This window comes from Biomphalaria glabrata, chromosome 3 (assembly GCF_947242115.1).
Source record: "Biomphalaria glabrata chromosome 3, xgBioGlab47.1, whole genome shotgun sequence".
Lineage (NCBI taxonomy): Eukaryota > Metazoa > Mollusca > Gastropoda > Planorbidae > Biomphalaria > Biomphalaria glabrata.
Window position 1 is genome coordinate 40,968,783 of NC_074713.1, and position 19,711 is coordinate 40,988,493.

The following is a 19,711-nucleotide window of genomic DNA, read 5'->3' on the forward strand; positions in this document are numbered from 1 at the left end:
TGGATAGATAGATGGATGGATAGATAGATAGACAAATAGATAGATAGATAGATACAGAGAGAGAGAGAGAGAGAGAGAGAGGGGGGGGGGAGTGAGCTTGCCAAAAATGGATGATTGCTCTAGTCCTATTATGGTGCTATTCTCTTGAGTGGACTATATCATGTCCATGTGGTCAGACTTGTGAAAGTGATGGACCTAGGTAAACAAAACTACAATGTGACAAACTGTAAACATTCCAGGCCAGATAGATTACAAAGCAACCACAGATGCACACACACACACACACACACACAGAGGAAAGATATTTAACATGTGCACAGCCCAGTCTATCAGTGTAGCCACAACACAGGGGCCAGCAAAGATAAGGAACCATAGTACAGCCAGGATGGGTAGTGAATGGAGAATCTAGAGACATTTCTATTCACAGGTAAGTACAGGTTGAAACAGTCTACAGGCTATACAGGCAACATACAACGCTACACCTATTGCATGGGAAAACCGACAGAACATGAACGAATACAAACAAAACAGAATTTCTTTGATTACTGAAGAAACAGACAGAGTACACAAAAGTAATACATCTTCGAGAAATGCGATGTGGGATGCGGGCAAGGAAAACGATTAAGTTGATGTATAATTGTAATCTTAATTAAATCAAATGATCTGATGGTTGAAGGAGCGTCCAAACAATACAAGTAGGAGGAGAAGAAGCTAGACGCTAAACACGCTGGTAAGAAGGCAAGGGCACACGTCCTCTGGAAGTGAGAGTGGACGTGAGGGTTCAAAGCATGCAACAGTGACTTCAAACGATGTCATACAAGAGGCTGAATTAAGTGTCTGGACTAAAGTGTGGACATGGGGATTAAGTAAAGAAGACAAGCTTTATGAGTATCACAGCTGCCAGTGTACGTTATAGGCATTGAAATAGTCACAAGAGACGAGAGAGAAAAAGAGAGAGAGAAAGAAAAAGAGAGACAAGTAGAGAAAGTATAAAAAAAAATATTTTAAAAAATGCCTAAAAAGCTAAATCTTCAGAAGCAACAGACAAGGGACATAGCAGTAGCTAGGATTGATATTTGTGTTTCACGAGGAAACTGAATCATGTTCTGTGATGGGTCGAACAAACCACTGGACAGTTTGACCTCTGTACACTAAACTGAAAGCTTTTTATTATGACAGCCATTACAGACCATACATGGTTGCGTATCTTTCATCAGGACAACAAGCACACAAAACATTCATGTGTTTAGTCTAGTGTGTGTGTGTGTGTGTGTGTAGGCATGTACGAATAAAAAAAATCCAAAAGTGAAACTGAAGAAAATATGAAAGTGTTACTTACCTAGCAGACGTCAAGTATTAAACTCACTTATCAAAAGTAATCCATTACGAAATATCAAGCGAATATCCATATATCCGTTTGGGTTATATCCAGAATATATCCACATTTTTTTTTGTGTGTAATCCATCCAGAAACAAACTAAAAACACACTATTGCTACTCTAGAAGAGAAATACAAACTACAAAACTTACCGGCCATTGAAATTGAGTAACTGGAAAAGTGAAGACATTCTGTTGGGACTGCACAGGAAGGTTTGACAGGCCCGTAAAATCCATGGTGTTTTTCCCCAAGACGGGGGTAGTGTAATTGGCAAACGTGCATTTGGGCTCCGGGTTGTTGCCGATGTCCGATTGGAAGTGGGCCAGGCACACTTTAAAGAACGTCCGACAAGGCGAGGAGCAGAGTCCGTCCTGCCGGAAGCCGCTACAACAAGTGTTGTTAGCCGTGAGTCCAATGTCGTTTCTGAACGACCTGATCTGAAGCTCTAACACTCCTGATGTCTCAGTCTGCAAGGGAGGGGGCGGGAGGGGCACAGGTTGGAGAAGGGGAGAAAAAAGAACAAAAAAGTGAATCAAAAAATACATCGACTATTGATCTAAATACAACGAGAATGAGTTAGTGTAGAGGTACCGTGTACAGATTTACACTCACATAAGCGAACGACAACAGCACACTACGAGACAGACTCACAGCACACTACGAGACAGACTCACGGCACACTACGAGACAGACTCACGGCACACTACGAGACAGACTCACGGCACACTACGAGACAGACTCACAGCACACTACGAGACAGACTCACAGCACAATAACCCTCACCACAGAAAAAATCGATATGTGCATAAAACACACACGCGCACACAAAATACGGGCGACACGCTGGTGAGGCAACAGCACGCCACCGCCACCCGTCTCTCCCTCCCTGGTTTAAACTGAGGTAACAGCATGCTTAGTGCAACACACCAAAACAAAAGATGGTAAGACCCCAGGGGGAGGGGGAACACAACTGTTTATCTACACAACCGTAGCCCCAAAAACATACTGCCTGGACTTGTGACCCCATCTTTTTTACCACAGACATTTTCGCCTCGTAAAAAGTGGAGGATTGCTCACGCTACTCAATCTATAACGTGAACAAACGGACGAGGGCGAGGAGTGAGTGCTACTAGGGTCTTGACTAATACAATAACCATAACTCTCTCACTCACTTTGGCATGACTTACGCAACTGGATTGAGTGTGGGAGACAACGGGGCGAGTAGGGAAGATACAGATACTCACATCTCTCTCTCTCTCTCTCACTCAAAGACAAAACGCTCAAGGCCTAGGATACTGAAAGACAGAATGGGAGGAAGAAAGATGTACAGCTCTAGGCATGTGCAATGTAGGGCGAGCCCTTGTACCTGAGGACGCTCACAAAGCTACAGGTATAAAGGTAGAACTCAAAAAAGGTGGCACGAGCCTCACCAACATTGGGGAGAGGGTCGTGCAACACAAACAAGAGCCTCTCGCTCGCTCGTCTTGGTAGAGCCACACACACAGACACACCAAACAACAGCCACACAACATTACAGAGGAGACACGGAGACTGGACAAGAAAAACAAAATAAATTGTGTTCGGACTTACCTCTTGTACACAGAGAATATACAAGGTCCATAAGACGGCGTATTGTGCCGGACTCATGTTGGTGTGCGCGTGTGTGCTTGTGGACACCAGTCTGTAGTACGTCCACGTTCTACCGTCTCACTATAAATTCTAAAGTCGGGGGTTTGATCACGCAAAACACTGCTTCTGCCAGCCAGCCGACGAACAGCTTCCCTTCGCGCGAAGCCGCTCAGTCCCGCCCCTTTTTTCCACTGATTGACAGCAGCGGCTGAAAAGAAAGAAAAAAAAAAGGGAGAGAGAGGGGGGTTAAAAAAAAAAAGCCGGCTTGTGGACACTTAACAAAGAGTAGGGAAACTCAGGGGGAGAAGGGGGAAATACATTTCAAAAATATAGGGTAAAAAAAAAGGGGGGGGGGTATTTTTTTAAAGCCACACTGATTTTTTAAAATATATTTTTTATGAACTTTTTGCTATTTGAACAAAGACGTGAACATAGTGGCGGGCCCTGAGTTGAAAGTGCTGACGTCACTTGAATCCTAACTGGTCATGTTTGTATTCAGTTTCTAGTACCGGTACTAGGTCTAGGTCTAGCTTCATTCACCTTACAGATCTTCCAGTTGTAATAATTTAGATTGACAGCTACCTACGTTTGACCTCCTCTAGGATGAGAACATTCGCATCCCCAATCCAAGACATTTCTATACAGTAAATTGCCAATAATATAAGTGAGGTGGGTTTTCAATATGTCGAGGGCTAGTGTTCAGCCAGGTAAAGGAACGGGTCAACACTAGATGACCAACAACAAGAATACAAATGTGGGAGGGGGAAGGAGTCAGGTTAGATTTAATGTTCAACAAATTTTGTATGTATTCAATGACTGTGTTTCATGCTCTGTGTTACCTCTTGTCAAAACAAGGACAAGAGTTAATCCTCGTGTCAATTACTTCCCCTTGCCTGTCGCTAAGTGAGCACCCCTTGTATACATACAACCGAAACAAACCATTGGAAGACGTGGCTTTGATTCATTACGACATTTCCTTAGTTACTGGAACATGAAGATCGATGCACTGCTTAAAGGGACCTATTGATAAAACTCTGTACACTGATTTGCACCAACATATTTGTGTGTTTACGTAGGGAAGAGTGAAGGCGTGGAAAGAAAGTTGTCGAGGATAAGATAGGAAATAAATCAATCTAATTTAGCTGGTGTTTTGTAGATAAAACTTATCTCCATCGACCAAAGATGAACCTAAAAGACCTTGATTTCAAGTCGTGCAGTATATGTTAGGATTGGACATCTCCAGTGGCAGGCGTAGCTCCAGTTCTTGTGTGACTAAGTCATCTAGCTTGGCGATGGTGAAGTTTTCATCCTCTTCCATCTAAACCAGGCACAAACCTTTTTGTTGTCTACAATCTCAGGATGTCTCCTTGATTCCAGATCCTAGTCAAACCCCTATCTTGTGTTGCCAGGATGTCTCCTTGATTCCAGATCCTAGTCAAACCCCTATCTTGTGTTGCCAGGATGTCTCCTTGATTCCAGATCCTAGTCAAACCCCTATCTTGTGTTGCCAGGATGTCTCCTTGATTCCAGATCCTAGTCAAACCCCCTATCTTGTGTTGCCAGGATGTCTCCTTGATTCCAGATCCTAGTCAAACCCCTATCTTGTGTTGCCAGGATGTCTCCTTGAATCCAGATCCTAGTCAAACCACATATCTTGTGTTGCCAGATCCTAGTCAAACCCCCTATCTTGTGTTGCCAGGATGTCTCCTTGATTCCAGATCCTAGTCAAACCCCTATCTTGTGTTGCCAGGATGTCTCCTTGATTCCAGATCCTAGTCAAACCCCATATCTTGTGTTGCCAGGATGTCTCCTTGATTCCAGATCCTAGTCAAACCCCATATCTTGTGTTGCCAGGATGTCTCCTTGATTCCAGATCCTAGTGAAACCCCATATCTTGTGTTGCCAGGATGTCTCCTTGATTCCAGATCCTAGTCAAACCCCCTATCTTGTGTTGCCAGGATGTCTCCTTGATTCCAGATCCTAGTCAAACCCCTATCTTGTGTTGCCAGGATGTCTCCTTGATTCCAGATCCTAGTCAAACCCCCTATCTTGTGTTGCCAGGATGTCTCCTTGATTCCAGATCCTAGTCAAACCCCTATCTTGTGTTGCCAGGATGTCTCCTTGATTCCCGATCCTAGTCAAACCCCCTATCTTGTGTTGCCAGGATGTCTCCTTGATTCCAGATCCTAGTCAAACCCCCTATCTTGTGTTGCCAGGATGTCTCCTTGATTCCAGATCCTAGTCAAACCCCTATCTTGTGTTGCCAGGATGTCTCCTTGATTCCAGATCCTAGTCAAACCCCATATCTTGTGTTGCCAGGATGTCTCCTTGATTCCAGATCCTAGTCAAACCCCATATCTTGTGTTGCCAGGATGTCTCCTTGATTCCAGATCCTAGTGAAACCCCATATCTTGTGTTGCCAGGATGTCTCCTTGATTCCAGATCCTAGTCAAACCCCCTATCTTGTGTTGCCAGGATGTCTCCTTGATTCCAGATCCTAGTCAAACCCCATATCTTGTGTTGCCAGGATGTCTCCTTGATTCCAGATCCTAGTCAAACCCCATATCTTGTGTTGCCAGGATGTCTCCTTGATTCTAGATCCTAGTCAAACCCCCTATCTTGTGCTGCCAGGAGGTCTCCTTGATTCCAGATCCTAGTCAAACCCCATATCTTGTGTTGCCAGGATGTCTCCTTGATTCCAGATCCTAGTCAAACCCCCTATCTTGTGTTGCCAGGATGTCTCCTTGATTCCAGATCCTAGTCAAACCCCTATCTTGTGTTGCCAGGATGTCTCCTTGATTCCAGATCCTAGTCAAACCCCCTATCTTGTGTTGCCAGGATGTCTCCTTGATTCCAGATCCTAGTCAAACCACATATCTTGTGTTGCCAGGATGTCTCCTTGATTCCAGATCCTAGTCAAACCCCCTATCTTGTGTTGCCAGGATGTCTCCTTGATTCCAGATCCTAGTCAAACCCCATATCTTGTGTTGCCAGGATGTCTCCTTGATTCCAGATCCTAGTCAAACCCCCTATCTTGTGTTGCCAGGATGTCTCCTTGATTCCAGATCCTAGTCAAACCCCTATCTTGTGTTGCCAGGATGTCTCCTTGATTCCAGATCCTAGTCAAACCCCATATCTTGTGTTGCCAGGATGTCTCCTTGATTCCAGATTCTAGTCCTGTAGGTCTTAAGTCCATGCAGTTTCACTAAGTAGAAATTCTCATAGAGAAAGTATCTATCAAGAGGAACACTTTATCTGACATGACCAAGCCAGGTGTACTAATCAATGAGATTCAACGCAATTTATTGCTCACAGAAGGTGGGTAGTGTGTGTGGGGGGCGCTAAAGGAAGAAACATGTGAAGTGCGTCATTCAAATTGAACCATGGCATCAAAACATGTGCCGTGACATATACGTTTGTATATTTAATGTGTATGTGTGAGACGTTCTATGCATGCGTGAGCCAGGCTACCTATTCCAGAGCCATTTTGAGTATGCATGAGCCAGGCTACCTATTCCAGAGCCGTTTAGAGTATGCGTGAGCCTTGCTACCTATTCCAGAGCCATTTTGAGTATGCATGAGCCAGGCTACCTATTCCAGAGCCGTTTAGAGTATGCGTGAGCCTTGCTACCTATTCCAGAGCCATTTTGAGTATGCGTGAGCCAGGCTACGTAAGCTTACATTTACATGTCTACAGTTGTATGTAAGCACGGGAGAAACTAGATGACGTTGCACATAAATAATAATAATAAACAAAGACACCAAAACAGATGTGTCTGGCTATTCATATCAAACAGTGCTGCTATACTTTAATGAAGAAGTCCTGCATAAATTGATCACATAAACCCCGTTATAACCAACCTAAGCCCGTTATCTGCAGTCATCTCAAGCAGTACATTGTACGACTGGGTGAGTTGTTTTTTTACTTTCGATCAAAGTAATGAAAACAAACAAATCACATTACAGGTGGGAAAAGAAAGAATCACAGTGATGTCACTTCCGTTTTAAAAATAACTTGTAAACAAAATTGGGTGGGGGTAGGTCGATTGATTTACATTTAATGAATTGTTTCCATTGAGGAGATCATGAGCCCCAGTGGTGTGGGTGAGAGAAACATGAACAGGGTCGAGCCAATGAATGGGAGACATTCAGGAGCATCAAGTGATGGGAACCAGCGACATTTTCTCATGGGGGCCACATTCAGGGGGTGGGGGGGATGTGTGGAGGCAGAAGAGCCTTTCATGGAAGATAGTTTCAGTTCAAGTTACAGCTGTCTCCCACCTGCCACCTTTGTCTGGTTCAGACCTCCCCCCCCCCCTCTACCCTCCGCTAAAAAAAAAAGCCGAAAATGAAAAAAAAAAAACTTTTCGGGTATTAGCCCAGTGTTGTCGCGTGCCGCTAGGGCGACCTGTAGCCGCCGTCAGTTTACCGCCCCCTTTCTTTGTTGTCAGTGAATGGCACACCTGTCCGCGCGTGCCTCTAGATCCCCCCCCCCGCCTTTTTTTTCTTTCTTTCACCCCCACCCCGCTCTTGGGTGTGATTTACAGGTGGATTGCGCGCAAGGGGGAGGGGGGTGTTGAATTTATCACTGACCCTGACAGAATGAACTTAATGTTAAATCACGGCAGTGTCATCTTAGACATAAGTTCACTTCCTGACATCTACTGAAACACACACACACAGTGGCGGTATTTGGGCGCTAAAAGAGTACATGCAGGTTGGGGGTTGTGGCTCTCTAAGGTGTATGTATGTCACTGCTGAGTGCTGGAGGTCGTAGAGTAAAACATGGAACTCACTTTGTATATCTCCCTGTGGAGTTGCACGAGTTCTCTGCCCACGATTTCTGTTGGACCAATGAGAAAATCTAGGCGCAAGGGAGACATTCGTTGGACAAGTAGTGTGTGTGTGTGTGTGTGTGTGTGTGAGAGAGAGAGAGAGAGAGAGAGAGAGAGAGAGAGAGAGAGTGTTTGTGAGAAATGAAACAGTGAGAAGAAATTAAGACATAAGCCAATAAAAATATTAGAATTCAAACGGAAGGTATACAGAGAGAGAGAGAGAGAGAGAGAGAGAGAGAGAGAGAGAGAGAGAAGATGGTAACAGGTGTACCCTGCTGACCTTACAGGACCAGCTCCCACTTTATGACCAATAATAAATAATAGAGAACTGAGAAGAGGGGGGGGGGAGGGCGCTCGCATGACTCATGCTGCCCGGCAAGAGAGTTACGGCTCTTTAGAAGGCAAACGAAAAGGGGTGGAGGGGCAACAGCAGCACAACTACTAAATGAATCTGTTAGACGTTTAGATTCCAGGTGTGCACTATTCCAGATGAAAGGGGGGAGGGGATGGGGCTGTCCAACGGGAGAAAACAATTTTATGAAAGGGGGACATAAACACAGATTTTTATACTAATTTTTGCTAATTTGATCTGACTGATTGGCCTTTGAACTTGCTTTTTTTGCTGTATTAATAGTTTCCAACACAGAAAACCTAAACTCACGGATAGCACAATGCTGTAGGGCCTACAAAGGATAGCAGCACGCTAAAGTCAGGGATAACATAAGGATACACACTGGGATAACAAAACATGAGCAAAGATACCTGTTGCCTGTTGTCTAAATATGTTCAGTAGTGGAATGTTTCTCGTGTGTGTCGCCAATCAAAGTTCTCATTTCCTGACTAAATGCGAACAAGATTTGTGACTTAGAGAACAGTTCACCTTACTTTGAGGAGTTCTTCTACCCGTCAAAGTGAATGCAAGATTTTCTTTTTCAAAATTATAATTTGTTTTCTTATGGCTGACATTTCATTTTTATTTCTATTAAGCTGAACAAACTAAGTGTCTGACATTTAAATTTTGTATACTGACAAGGGAAGAAATAGGCTTCGCCTTTAGTAGTCATTAACTCTAGTTCACTGCGAGTTTACATTTTAGCACGGACAATCGCAGGCATCATGAAAGTAAAACAGCAAGTATGTTAGAGAGCTTATAACAGAGATACAGTTAGGAGCGAATGGGTTAATGTGAAACTACTTGTACAGTTGCTGTCCTCTTGGTTAAAAGATGAGACGGAATGAATATAGATGAAAGCAAAGGGAAAAAAAAAGCACAACTTACCTGTTTGATTGTTTCACTTGTAATGTTACAACTCAAAAACAAGACACAGTATCCTAATAGACTAGAACTAAGAACTTGATCAACTGAAAATGCTCAGAAAGTTTCGCTGACTAAAATATAGATCTACAAGTGTATCGGTATTTATTTATTTACTTGCGAGTGGGCGGAGTTATTCAACAAAGCGAGGTCTAGACAGTGTTGGCGAGCTCGACACTGTCTTCAAAGTATCTTCCGTTCTTGTTGCTTTGCTTGTCTTTCAACATGAAGTAAGATCGAAGTGCCCAAATCCGCCCCATGCTGTCTCGACTCGAGACTTGTACCTAGAAAGGGCGGGCGGATGATCTCTCTACGCTTTGACTACACAACAGACATAGGTGCATACTGTTGTTCGCTGGGCCGACGACTTCGCCCCTGAGTGTACGGTAGCGGCTCAATGCGTCTAGACGTAACCCCTCCTTCCCTGCGGACAATAGTAAATCTAAATCCTAATGTGTGGCTCAATGACACCACGACGTCGTCCCTTTTGTTTTCAAGAAGAGACAGTCGGGCGTGTGGCAGTCAGAGTTAACCAGAGTTAATGCCAACTCAAGATCAAAATGGTCAGCGTCCTGTCCAGACATCGACGTTTGATTGGTAAACTAGTTTTATGACCTAGAACTACACAATTTTGGTGCAACTCAGGGCAAAAGGGCGTTGACAACAGCTTCATTTATTCAGAGTTGCAATATTAATATTCCGACGATAAATTCGAAACAAAGTAGGCTACAGATCAGGAAGACCTGAAATTAATTTAGAGTCTAAACTAGCTAACAGATTTTGTGAATGAGATTCTGTAGAAATGTTGGAGACAGAACGAGGACTATTTGACACGTTTTACCGTAAGCCTTCGTCTCTTCAGTTTTACTGTAAGCCTTCGTCTCTTCAGTTCAGCGTGAGATGAGATCCTTCAAACAGAGTCAGCAGTCAAGTTATACACTATCACAAACTTTCAACATGGCACAGATCGAATCTAACCAACGCTGCAATTGTGACAGATCGTATCAAACCATCGCTCTATTTGTAACAGATCGTATCAAACCATCGCTCTATTTGTAACAGATGGTATCAAACCATCGCTCTATTTGTAACAGATCGTATCAAACCATCGCTCTATTTGTAACAGATGGTATCAAACCATCGCTCTATTTGTGACAGATCGTATCAAACCATCGCTCTATTTGTAACAGATCGTATCAAACCATCGCTCTATTTGTAACAGATCGTATCAAACCATCGCTCTATTTGTGACAGATCGTATCAAACCATCATTCTATTTGTAACATATCGTATCAAACTAAACACTGTATTTGTAACAGTATCAAAGCATCGCTCTATCGGTAAGAGGCAGTATCAAGCTAGACTTTCAACTTGCTACAGATTGTATCAAACCAAAACCTCTAATTGTGATAGGTCGTATCAAATTGAGTATGAAACAAACAGAAAAAAGAGATAAATTCTGCCTTTGAAACATTGTTAACTGAACAACCTTCCACCCTAAAAGTGTCCACAATATTGGCGGGTAGAATAAACCGGAATGTCCCGAGATCGAATCCCCCCCCCCCCAATAAGCCCCTTTCCATGAGACTAGATCACCCCTGGAATTCCCCTATGTTCAAGAAGATTTTGTTCAGTTTGATAAACAGCTGACTGCTGCATGGGCCATACTGATGTCGTCTCATACTAGACCGACGTTGGAGTTGGACCTCTGACAAGTTATACCAGAAAATATTGCAGAAGCATAACTAGGCAATGAATTAAAGAGAAACTAAATCAGCGGCCGTAATTGTACACACACAACATACACTTAGAACATGTCAACTATTGAGAACGTATATACTTTTGTACGCTGGTACACTCCCACAACTTTTACTGTGCTATTGTCAATGTTACGTCAGAGTTGTGTTAGAAGTGGGGATCATATTTATTTGCAAAGCTTTTATCAAGTCACTCTGTCTGTCTGTCTGTCTTCTACAAATTTTGAACACGCTGAACCTTTTCACAATTATTTATTGCAACTAACAAAACATCAATCATTAAAATATAACCAATTAGTAAAATAATTATTGGTAATTAATTATTATGTCTGATATTGAAATAGAGAAATAAATTCTACACTATTGAGATATGTAGCTCTAAATATGGAGTTCTTCCCCTAGGTAGATAATCTCTCTATTTTTATTATGCTTGCTATATAACTACTGTTGGTATGCATGGCAGTAATGTCTAGAATGTTCCAAGTTACATAAAAATGTACATTAAACGATCAATAACATTTTTTGTTCTGATACTTCTAGAGCTAGATCAACTCTAAGGGCAAAGGTCATTGTCTAACTAATAAAAGCAACGTACTACAGCTCCAAGTTTTGCAAGAAGTTCAGGTCTACTCTAAAATTGTGCTAACTTTGATGATTGTGAAACCAAATGGTCTTGATGTATATCTAGCAATAGTTGGTATTCTTAGAAGTATCAATGGCAAAAACGATTCTAGTGGCAAGTCAATCGCAGACTCTTGATAAACCGACACTCATAAACTAGTCTTTAATCAATGACTCTCTGAAAGCTACTATGAGACCTCATGAACCTTTTTTTATTCGTCAGCAAAACAATCGTACACAAGAAGACCAATAGCAATAAAAAGTAATCATGACTCAACAAAACTTCTACTCATCATTCTGTGCTGGACTTCAAGGGTCAAAGACACAACGACTCCCCCCCCCCCCCCCCCACCAACAAAAATCGGCTTTGCTTTAGTTTATACACGACGTTTCCTCATTATAAGGGGGGGGGGGTCAGCCTTGGCGTGCTGTAGTTTGTAAGAGAACTTGTCAGATTGTAGCTCCTGTTCGCTATATCAGGAGTTAGGAATCGATGCCCAACGTTTCAAGGTTGGTAATCGATTCTATGAACAGCCATTTCGGAATAGCGTATGTTTTAGGGTCCACACTGTACTCGACTGTAACAGAAAAAAAATGAATACGAGATCTTTGGTTATGAGCCCGATACCCTTGTTCTATAGCCATCATTCGATCCAAAATCTCATTAGCTTATCTTATAAATGACAGACGTGACTTCATGATTACGTCCTACGCATGTTCCTTGGTTTCTAGTCATGCATGATAATGACTCACATTCTGCCAAGTCATTGGTTTTCCTGGCTGACTCAGGCAACCCATTCCATGCTCTAATAGCACTAGGAACGAAGAAGCATTTGTATAAATCTTTTCTAGCATATGGAACAATGAGTGTACCCTTTATCTTTTTGTCTGAGTATTTTATTAGGTTTTGTTTTTTGTATTTGAAGATTATGGTTCAGTGCTTTATGCATAATTTATTTTAGAAAGCGAACTAAAAGTATTACAGTGAAACACAGACAAAAAAATCCTATTGCGTTAGAAGTTGCTAAAGGTTCCGTACGAATTCTGACCACAGGTGAGGTTTCTATCAGCGGTCAGGAGTAAAGAAATGACTCGTACAAGATAAATAAGAAGCAAACAGAAAAGAGAGATAATTAATGCCTTTGAAACATTTTTAACTGCACAACCCTCCACCCAAAACATTGGCAGGTAGAATAAACCAGAATGTCCCGAGATCGAATCCCCCCCCCCCCATGAGACGAGATCACCCCTAGGATTCCGCTTTGTTCTAATGTTTACACCAAGTTTCCAGGAGTCCAACCTCCTTACACACATCAAACTTAACAAGGTTTCTGAATGAGGACCACTCGGGAGGACCAGAATAGCGCAATGGGCTGGGATATATTTCACCACAGCGAACTGGACAGCGTGCCATGATTGTTAAACATTGAAATTAGGAGTTTCCGTGATCTATCCATGTTCTCAATGGTTCCATGTTCTCAATGTTTCCATGTTCTCAATGGTTCCATGTTCTCAATGTTTCCATGTTCTCTATGGTTCCATGTTCTCAATGGTTCCATGTTCTCAATGTTTCCATGTTCTCAATGGTTCCATGTTCTCAATGGTTCCATGTTCTCAATGTTTCCATGTTCTCTATGGTTCCATGTTCTCAATGGTTCCATGTTCTCTATGGCTCCATGTTCTCAATGGTTCCATGTTCTCAATGGTTCCATGTTCTCAATGGTTCCATGTTCTCAATGTTTCCATGTTCTCTATGGTTCCATGTTCTCAATGTTTCCATGTTCTCTATGGTTCCATGTTCTCAATGTTTCCATGTTCTCTATGGTTCCATGTTCTCAATGGCTCCATGTTCTCAATGTTTCCATGTTCTCAATGTTTCCATGTTCTCAATGGTTCCATGTTCTCAATGTTTCCATGTTCTCAATGTTTCCATGTTCTCAATGGTTCCATGTTCTCAATGGTTCCATGTTCTCAATGGTTCCATGTTCTCAATGTTTCCATGTTCTCTATGGTTCCATGTTCTCAATAACTACAAGTCAATGTGACCTATTCTTCCAGTCAAAAGCCTACCAGAGAAGCATTTGTTTTGTTTTGCCAGATGAGTCTAAGGCCTAAGCTACTGTCACGATACTACTAACTAGCAACCAAGGCTTTCCACACTAAAAAAATTCACATTAGCCTGTCAAGACACAAACCAGAATACTTCTATACTAGAAACTAGATTTATTCTGTATAAATATTTATCGGGGGGACGCTCACATCCAGAGCGTAATTCTTTACAATTCTCATGTACACATAAAAAGTCTTCTGGGGAGGTCAGCGAGAGAAACGGGGGATTTTGCGAGAAGAGAGTGGCAACTGATGGCAAGAGAAACTAAAACTGCTATTGCTGTTGTTGGCTGTCAACACACACACTCCAAGTGAGAGATGTTGGTGTAATAGGGACACATTCACGCTCTTACAATGCCAAGAAGGCGACCACAATGCGATGGGGCTGGGCCGGGTGGGATATTATTCCGAACTTTTATTGGCGCGGGTCCGAATTTAAAACAAGGGAGATCCGAGGGGCATTTCATTATCACCGGCCATTGTGCGCGAATCACCAGCATAGATGAATGCAACAATGTCGCCAGGTTTGGTACCAATACGTTACACGCAAACATAAGTAGCCAGCAAATAGGTCAAATAGTCCACCAAGTGGTCCCATTGTCCAGTCCTGTTTAAACAGCTGTCTGCCTTCCCCCTTTCCAAATAGACGCGCGTTCTTTTAGTGCGGTACGCAACAGGTCAACAGTAAATATTCAAGACCCGCAACTCCATGCTAAGAAGCTACAAGGGCGATAATTGAAGACGTACATAACCAATCCAAAAACTTAAAAAAAAATGTAATGGACACGAGAACTTCTTTTGTTACAGCAGGATCATTCCAACCAATAGCAAGAAGAAACAGGTGCAGGCATAATGAGATATGGATGTGATAATTCTGTATTACTCCGCGAGTGTCAATCAATACTTGTCAACCACAAGCTCATCATATTTGTTGAAGACTTTCTTTACGTCACCCCCCCCTCCTTTTTAAACCAATATTACGCCTATGATAATGACTCTAAACTGCTCTTTGTTCAAGACAGAACGCCAATGTACATTATTGAACATTGACAAGTGCCCTCTATTTATTTCACATTTAATGGAGCAAAGTGAAACTTGAGAATTTCATCCCATTCTAGAGCTTAAGTTTTTGTTTTTTTTGTTAACGAGAACATTGCGTGGCCAACACGGTGATGACTCACTTAGATGCAAGAGTTCCTGCAAACGAACTCAGCGTCCTTTGTCCTTATTTTGTAAGAAGTTATCTGCACTTGTTTCCACACTGTGGGCAATGTCAGCAGGATATTCTTCCGCTAGGCAGTGTGTAATGTTCTGTGGACCGTTGGGACACTTGACGGTTTCTCTTCTTTCCTTTACGCCTTTTGCAAGGATAAGTCTCTTTCGTTGACAGGCCTGTCCATTCTACTGCTTCTTTTGGCTGCCTCTCCTTCTTTTTTTCTGGTACTGTTCCCTGCAGAAGGGTCTTAGCGAGTCCCGAGGATCTAGTGATATGGCCGTATGAGTCTTAGCTTGCGTTTTTTTTTCGACCGAAACAGCGGAGCCAAAACGTCCTCCTTAGTTCTATGACATCTCAACTCCATAGCTAAGATCTCTAATTCCGCAGTTCGCAAGGTATCTCGCCATGACCCAGGAGCGCATGGAAGCTTGTTATAATATTTATTACTAGATAGTCAATAAATATATCCTTTCATACTAGGTAATAAGGATATGTTCTCAAATTCAGTAGCCTATAAAGATATGTTCTCACACTAGGTAGCCCATCAAGATATGTTCTCACACTAGGTAGCCTATAAGACCATATACTCACTATAAGTAGCCTAGACTGTTTTCCCTTATGTTGGCTAGTGTGCATTGTTTGATGAGCAGACGGCTAAATGAATAGATAAAGCTTTGGCAATGAGAAACTTGAGTACGCACTTTAGTTATCACGTGATAGAAAGGGAAGGTTCATTTAAAATCACTTGTTTTATTCGAGAGATGAGGTCAACAGCTAAGCGAGAATGACGGAGCCACAGCAAAAGTGAGACAGAAAGAGAGAGACAAAAAGAGCGAGAGAAATGAAGAGAGAATTGTGAGTAAAAACAAACAAACCTCAATTTGACATCCAAGTCAATTTCCTCCTGACGTCTTCCTGGCCTAGTGTCCATGTTCCGTAAGAATGGCGTGCTTTTTAAAACAACTTTCTAAGAATCAATGATCAAAAGAGAAATTCAATTCCAATACAAGCACGCGTACATATTGGCACGCGCGTACACCCGCACGTGCGCTCTCTCACTCCTCGTCTCGGAGATACCGTACTCTTAGTGTCTGGCACAGAGACCTAGATTCAAGTTCTGGTGCGTCTTAACTGGCAGACGTGAATACATGCGAGCAGACGTTAACCCGCAGACGTCACAAAAAGGAGGCTTGAAGAAACGAATGCACGACTACCCCCCCCCCCCCCCACAACTTTAGCTTGGGGCCAATACAGTAAGTTAGTATAGAAGTGGCTAGGATAAGTTCATGCCCTCTTATATACCAATGGGTACGCTTTTTATTTCTAAATACTGTAATCCATTTACATTATCTTACACACATACTCAAACAGAAAAGTGGCGTCGCTGGGAGTGTGCGACGGTGTGCGGACAGCACCAAATGACAACCCTTCAGGAGATGACACCAATGTGATCCATGTTAAAACAAATGAAAGTAAATATTAAAAAATAGAAGAATAAAAAATTAAGTTTTTTTTTGTTTTTGACAGTTGCTACCAAACAATGAATGCAGTTTATTAGCGCTTTGTAATAGGTTTCAACAAGAAGAATTCACCAACGAGAGATTTTATCGGGGAAGTTTACCATCAGTTTATTGAATATTGTGACACCAACCTTTTCATTGATACCAACCGTAGCACCACCTCTGAAAAGAAATACCCACGTCACTACACCCCCAACGACACCCTTAGCGGACTCCAAACTTCCAGCACCCGGGCGCCACCACTCCAAGAAATCGTGTGAGCCAGCCTGACGTTCATTAACACACACACACACACACAAAACCCACCACGTGCCACTGCAAGAGGAGCCAATCACACGCAAAGCGGAAACAAGAAGGTGTGAATTATTAATCTATTAATTAAAATTCTGGGGGGGGGGGGACTCAAGACACGGTCCCGCGAAAACCTTTATCCAAATATTCCAGCAAGCACTTAAATGTCAATCGATGCTCGGGGCCGAGAATAAATGGGCCAAACAATCTCACTGTTGCGGGACAGCGATGCGGAGATGGTTTCAGACCATGACTTTCCGCTCCTCCGCCGTTCCTATTGTTTTAGTATTGTACAGCCTTGTCTTTTTTATCATTCCCCTGCCTTTGTTTTTTTTTTCTTAAACAATACCTCTATTCAATTCGTAGCTTCGTGGAAGCTTCAACAACCTCTGTGGGTGGACACGAATCTCGAAAACGGCTCTAATGATTTCTTAGAAATTTGACAGTTGCTGTATATCGCTGGGAAAAAGAAGTTTATGGCCACAGTGAGAAAACTCGAATTTGACCGTTAACATTTTAAAAAGAAAACAAGGTTACAAAGACAGTTTGTGTAGAAACACAAACTCAAAATCGGCCCCCGAAGTGGTCCACCCAGGCAGGTAAAAAGACTTAAAATGAATATCTAATTGATCTAATTGCTTTATAAATGGTCAATCTCTAATTCCTCAGAAAAAAAAATCCTTTAGGTAAGTGTTTTGTATTGCCAATGTATTGTAGCAGTTCACGCCATATGAAAAATTACTTATTAATTGTTGTTTTAAATTTTGTTCAACTTATATGCATACTAAATAGATTTTTTTCTCTTTAAAAAATAGTAAACATTTTTTATCGTGTAAATGTAGTAGTTAGTAAGACAGAACTAACTTAGCAATACAAATGTAAACAAAAAAAAAACAACGTTTGCATATATGTGTTATAAATTTGACAGATTACCATGCACCCTGCTAAAGAACCTCCAGTGTTTGTTACTATTAATAGTGAATAGTTGTAAAAGTGGTGTATTTTTATGAAAAAAAAAACTGCTTGCACAAGTGATTTAAAAAATTAGATTTTTCGCATTTAGAAAATAAAAAGTAGCCGTTGCATCAGAACTTTGAATGGACTAAAATGTTATGATGTCGGATTTTCACTATATCTCTTCTAGTTTACGAGATCTAAACGGGACGGACGGACAGACATTTCACACAAAACTAATAGCGTCTTTTCCCTGTTCGAGGCCGCTAAAAAGAAAAAAAATAAAATTTGGCTAGGAACGAGAAAATATTCATCTTGAACGGACTTTATGTCTTCGGGTATTTCCGTATTCCTTGAGGAAATTAATGTACAGGAAAATTGTGCACATCGTCTTCTGAGACTAGGTCTAAAAGGTCTATCATCGGAATACTAGAAAGTGTAGCAGATTTATACATTCGCATAACCATGAGTCTTTCTTTGGGGGGGGGGGGGGGGGGTAAAATTGGTCCATTGTTTTTTTTAATCTAACACTCATGAGTTATTAAGAGAAAAACAATCCCTCTATAAGTTGTATAAAGGAGGACATTGTCTTTTTTGAAAAGTGTTATAACTATTTTAAAATTTGTTTGTATTTACTTAAGTATGTCTTGTAAATATTCTACTAAGAACAGCTGCTGACCGGGAGGCATTCGGTTACGTGAACTGTCCCAGCACTCCTACGATGAAAGTCAAGGGACAGATGTGATGTCAATGTCATGCTTCTCATTCAGACTACATTTAAAAGAGTTTATTCTTTCCTCTTTTTTTTAAATGATGTTTTCCCGTAGCATTGAAGATTTGAAAGGGCGGAGAAACTCGATAAGAAAGAAACTAATTCCAACCGTCTTCCATTTAATTAAAAATATATCTATTAATCGATTTGATACACTTATAACACCTTGTGATCTATAGGGCAGATGATGTAAAGCTCATCTGTTTCTATGGTCCACGGTGAACGAGAGTATCATGTGGCCAGCATAACGACCACCACCTTTCTTCTCAAACGCATGTCAGGTACTCGTTAGAGTTGAGTGGACTCCCCGGGTTTCGAACTGGAGACCTCTAAGTACGGAAGATAAGCGTTCCTTTAACCAGCAATCACGTGGTCATGATTGACCAACAAAACGTGCACTACAAACTCTTGGTTGGTTGGTTGGTTCATACACAATAAACATTGAAACTCAATCCAATAAGACAACTAGCAATAAGCTCAATCCAATAAGACAACTAGCAATAAGCTCAATCCAATAAGACAACTAGCAATAAGCTCAATCCAATAAGACAACTAGCAATAAGCTCAATCCAATAAGACAACTAGCAATAAGCTCAATCCAATAAGACAACTAGCAATAAGCTCAATCCAAGTCCTTGTCAAGTTGAACCAATGAATGTCCAAGTCCTTGTCAAGTTGAACCAATGAATGTCCAAGTCGTTGTCAAGTTGAACCAATGAATGTCCAAGTCGTTGTCAAGTTGAACCAATGAATGTCCAAGTCCTTGTCAAGTTGAACCAATGAATGTCCAAGTCCTTGTCAAGTTGAACCAATGAATGTCCAAGTCCTTGTCAAGTTGAACCAATGAATGTCCAAGTCCTTGTCAAGTTGAACCAATGAATGTCCAAGTCCTTGTCAAGTTGAACCAATGAATGTCCAAGTCCTTGTCAAGTTGAACCAATGAATGTCCAAGTCCTTGTCAAGTTGAACCAATGAATGTCCAAGTCGTTGTCAAGTTGAACCAATGAATGTCCAAGTCCTTGTCAAGTTGAACCAATGAATGTCCAAGTCCTTGTCAAGTTGAACCAATGAATGTCCAAGTCCTTGTCAAGTTGAACCAATGAATGTCCAAGTCCTTGTCAAGTTGAACCAATGAATGTCCAAGTCCTTGTCATGTTGAACCAATGAATGTCCAAGTCCTTGTCAAGTTGAACCAATGAATGTCCAAGTCCTTGTCAAGTTGAACCAATGAATGTCCAAGTCGTTGTCAAGTTGAACCAATGAATGTCCAAGTCGTTGTCAAGTTGAACCAATGAATGTCCAAGTCGTGAACTG

General features: G+C 41.7%; 1 protein-coding gene across 3 annotated transcripts in view; it reads right to left on the reverse strand.

Moving 5' to 3' along the window:
- LOC106078170 (delta-like protein D) overlaps positions 1-19,711 on the reverse strand; it is a 105,115-nt gene that overhangs the window by 17,178 nt on the left and 68,226 nt on the right. For 2 of the 3 annotated variants that reach the window (XM_013238960.2, XM_013238958.2), the window contains exons 2-3: positions 2,969-3,215; positions 1,531-1,845 (exon numbers count right to left, since the gene is read on the reverse strand). In XM_013238960.2, the coding sequence (XP_013094414.2) occupies positions 1,531-1,845; positions 2,969-3,025 (372 nt within the window). In that variant the 5' untranslated portion in view covers positions 3,026-3,215. Of the gene's footprint in view, positions 1-1,530; positions 1,846-2,968; positions 3,216-15,735; positions 16,030-19,711 lie in introns of those variants that run through there. The other variant, XM_013238959.2, reaches the window with a different exon arrangement.